Source organism: Mus caroli, chromosome 4 (genome assembly GCF_900094665.2).
Source record: "Mus caroli chromosome 4, CAROLI_EIJ_v1.1, whole genome shotgun sequence".
NCBI lineage: Eukaryota > Metazoa > Chordata > Mammalia > Rodentia > Muridae > Mus > Mus caroli.
In genome coordinates, this window is record NC_034573.1 from 39,984,526 (window position 1) to 39,988,076 (window position 3,551).

Consider the following 3,551-nt stretch of genomic DNA (forward strand, 5'->3'; position numbering starts at 1 on the left):
GGGGAGAGGGGAGAGGGGAGAGAGGAGAGAGAACTGAGGCTAATAGTAATTCCATGACTTAGGAATGCATAACTTTTTAAAAAGATTTATTATATATACATATATATACATGTGTATATGTATATGTATATATATATAAGTATGTTGTTGCTGTCTTCAGACACACCAAAAGAGGGCATCAGATTCCATTGGTTGTGAGCCACCATGTGGTTGCTGGGTATCAGGACCTCTGAAAGAGCAGTCAGTGCTCTTAACCGCTGAGCCATCTCTCCAGCCCCCAGGAATGCATAACTTGTAAGTGGCAGAGCCAGAATATGAATCCAGGCCTGTGTGGAACAAGAGATGCTGGCCCAAACCATGGCCAGAACACCTGTGTCCAAAAGGAAGGTGTGTGTGACACTCTAGGACTAGAGGGGAAGAGAGACATGAGCCAAGAAAGCAAAAGTGTCCCAAATCTTGAAACAGAATTCAGCCGGAGACGAGGGAATAGCGTGTCCTAGAGAGGTGGCAGAAAGGATCCAGGTGCTGTGTGACAATGTGTGTGACAAGAGACAGTGAGAAGCTGAGGTTAAACAAGCTGCAGTCAGCCTACAGATGGCAAGGGTCACTGAGGGTTCCCACAGGACCGAGAGCTCAGGGACATCTATGAGGAGAGTGGCTGGCTGCTGGCTGCTGGCTGCTGGCTGCTGGCTGCTGGCTGGCTGCTGGGCTGCACAAAACTGGTGGTGAATGTGAGTCAGGCTAAGGTCAAGGCTGACAGAATGGTCCTGCATGGGGTGTCTGCAGGGACATGTCCTGATCCCAGAACCGAGAGGCCATGGGACAGGTGGGACTTGGGATACACTAGACATGAGGAGCCTAGGCTGACACCTAGTGACCTACGGGTTTAAGTGCAAAATTTTACCAGCCCAGTTGTACATAACTAAAGAAGTTAAGATGCTGGACACTCAAGGGCATCGAAGATGGAGCAGCAACAGAGGCTCCAAGTCCATCATCTCACACCAACGATGGCTAACAGCTCAGACACCCACAGGAGTATGCAATGTGGAAGCAGTCCTGGATAATAACTAGTTACTACGGAAAAGTAAGACATGAAGAAAAAGTAAGAAATTAAATAAAAATAAGAGGAACTCCTGGAAGTAGGGGGGGTGGAGTTTCTAAGAGATGGAAAGATACTGCATTTCTGATGTCTAGGAGGATTTTGTAGGGCGATGTCAGGAACCGGGAAGAGGCTGGGGTAATCTGTTGAAATTGGTTAATCACCTGGCTATCACAAGCCAAGCAAATGGAGCTCACACCCTGCTCTCTGTGCACATCTCCTGGGCCCAAACAGAATGATAATCACACACTATTTGTGGGCTGTTAGGGATGGTGGAAGCCCTCCTCTTACAAAGCCTCTGGCTGGCTTTGTTCATTAATGATTTTGTCAGCTAGCTGCTGGTCATTAACTGGCATTGCTACCTGAGACCTTGAAGGTTCCTTGTTGTCTATTGTACCAAGCTCTCTCTGTTCTCACACTCACACCACCAGCATCCCACTCTATAGTGGCAGAGCTAACTCTACCATAGCCACCAAGATGTAGCTGCATCTTTCTGAGTTCTCTCACAGGAGCCCCTTGTCTATAGGGGGAAGTGAGCAATCTCCCAATGGAGGGTTCCCATTAGAAGCCATCCTTACTTGTGCTTTCATCTATTATAATGAGCTACGTGAAGCGGGATGATTGAAGGACCATAGTGACTTATTAGTTCCCTGAGGACATCACAGGGGCCAGGCAGCACTCAGTGGCTCAGAGCCTGGCCCTCTTCTTATCTGCCCCCGTGGTTGTCGTGCATTCACAACCATAAGCCTTCTTGCCCATCTTCCTCAGTGCTACAGATCCAGCCATTTAAGCCCTTCATCTTTTAACTCCAGCCTCTCCCTGTCATGGCTGGGCTATCAATGTTCTTTTGGGAATCCTTTTTCATCATGTTCTATTTAGGATTGTGAGAAATACCCCTGTCCAGGATACTACCTATGACCTCAAGGGATCTTAAAACCTGGAACTGTGTTAGAGTGTGGGTGTCCCCAAAGCTCTATATGCCTTTTGACGGGCTTTACAGACTTAATCACACTCTGTATCTTAGTTAAGATTTTACTGCTGTGAACAGACACCATGACCAAGGCAACTCTTATAAAAACATTTAGTTGGGGCTGGCTTATAAGTTCAGAGGTTCAGTCCCTTATCATCAAGGCGGGAGCATGGCAACATCCAAGCAGGCATGGTGCTGGGGGAGCTGAGAGTTCTACATTTTCATCTGAAGACTGCTAGCCAAATACTGACTTCCAGGAAGCAAAGTTGAAGGCCTTAAAGCCCACATCCACAGTGACACACTACTCCGACAAGGCCATACCTACTCCAACAAGGCCACACATTTTAATAGTGCCTCTCCCTGGGCTGATCATATACAAACCATAGCACTGTGTGACGCCTATTTCATTTAAACCATACTATTTGATACAGAAACAAATCTTTTAAACTGGTGTTGGTCTACTTTCTGACAAGACTGCATACTCCTCTCTCATTTGGTCCCCCCTCCCCAAGTGTTTAATCAATTTCTCGTGTATCCTGAAGAATGTTTTCCTATTTTTAACACATATTCTAAAATCAGAATCTCAGAACCCCTGTTTTTCTAGGTGGCAAAGTCCAATTCCCAGGCGGAAGGATTAAATTCTTCTCTGGAACAGCTTCAGCAGAAAATACAAACGTGCCAAGACCACCGGGGAGATAAGGATGTGAGTGGATCACAGATTCTGAATGTTGCACAGTCAAGAGTGGCAAAGGTGGCGTTAGACTTGCATCTGGGTACCAGATTTCCCCAGAACCGAGATGGTGGGATGTCTCTGAGCCTCTCTGGTTAACTCCTGTGCTACTCAATGGAAGGCAGAAATTAAAACAAAACCAACCAAACAAAAACAAACAACAAAACCAGCTAATTTCCCCTCCCCCGCTAGCCTTAGGCAAGTATGCAGAAGTCAGTGAAGATGGGAGCCTGTGCCTGGATTTGGGGACCCTACTTACCTCTGCGGTGCCATCAGGCCTTCCTCTCAGCCCCAAGTGAATGAGAAAAGCAGGGATGCTGGGCTCCCTTTTTATCACAGCCCATACATGGATTTCTCATGTCTAATCTGTGAAGTGTCAGAACTGCTTCAGAGTTCCACACGACCATGTTTCCAAGTGTCTCTGACGCCCCAGTCAGCAGAACAGGTCTCTGGGTGTGTGCAGTCTTGTTTTTCGGCCACAAGTGCCTGTCTCTGCCTCAATCCACACATGCCCTAGTCTCAAGGTATCGCCCCCTGGGCAGCTCACCCAGATGACTCCAGAACCGGTACCTGACCTGCAAGACCGTGTCAGGTGCTTCCTGCTCTCTTTTTCTGCAGGTCAGCAGCTCAGGGCTCTGTCTCCATTGATGTGAGCACCAAGGGGATGTCTTTCTTTCTTTCTTTCTTTCTTTCTTTCTTTCTTTCTTTCTTTCTTTCTTTCTTTCTTTCTTTCTTTCTTTCTTTCTTCCTTC

General features: G+C 47.1%; 1 protein-coding gene across 1 annotated transcript in view; it reads left to right on the forward strand.

The window, feature by feature from the left end:
- The window catches only part of Ccdc180 (coiled-coil domain containing 180), a 61,756-nt gene that overhangs the window by 34,009 nt on the left and 24,196 nt on the right, over positions 1-3,551 (forward strand). Inside the window, exon 25 of the mRNA XM_021161543.1 lies at positions 2,674-2,772. Coding sequence (XP_021017202.1) covers positions 2,674-2,772 — 99 coding nt within the window. The remainder of the gene's footprint in view (positions 1-2,673; positions 2,773-3,551) is intronic.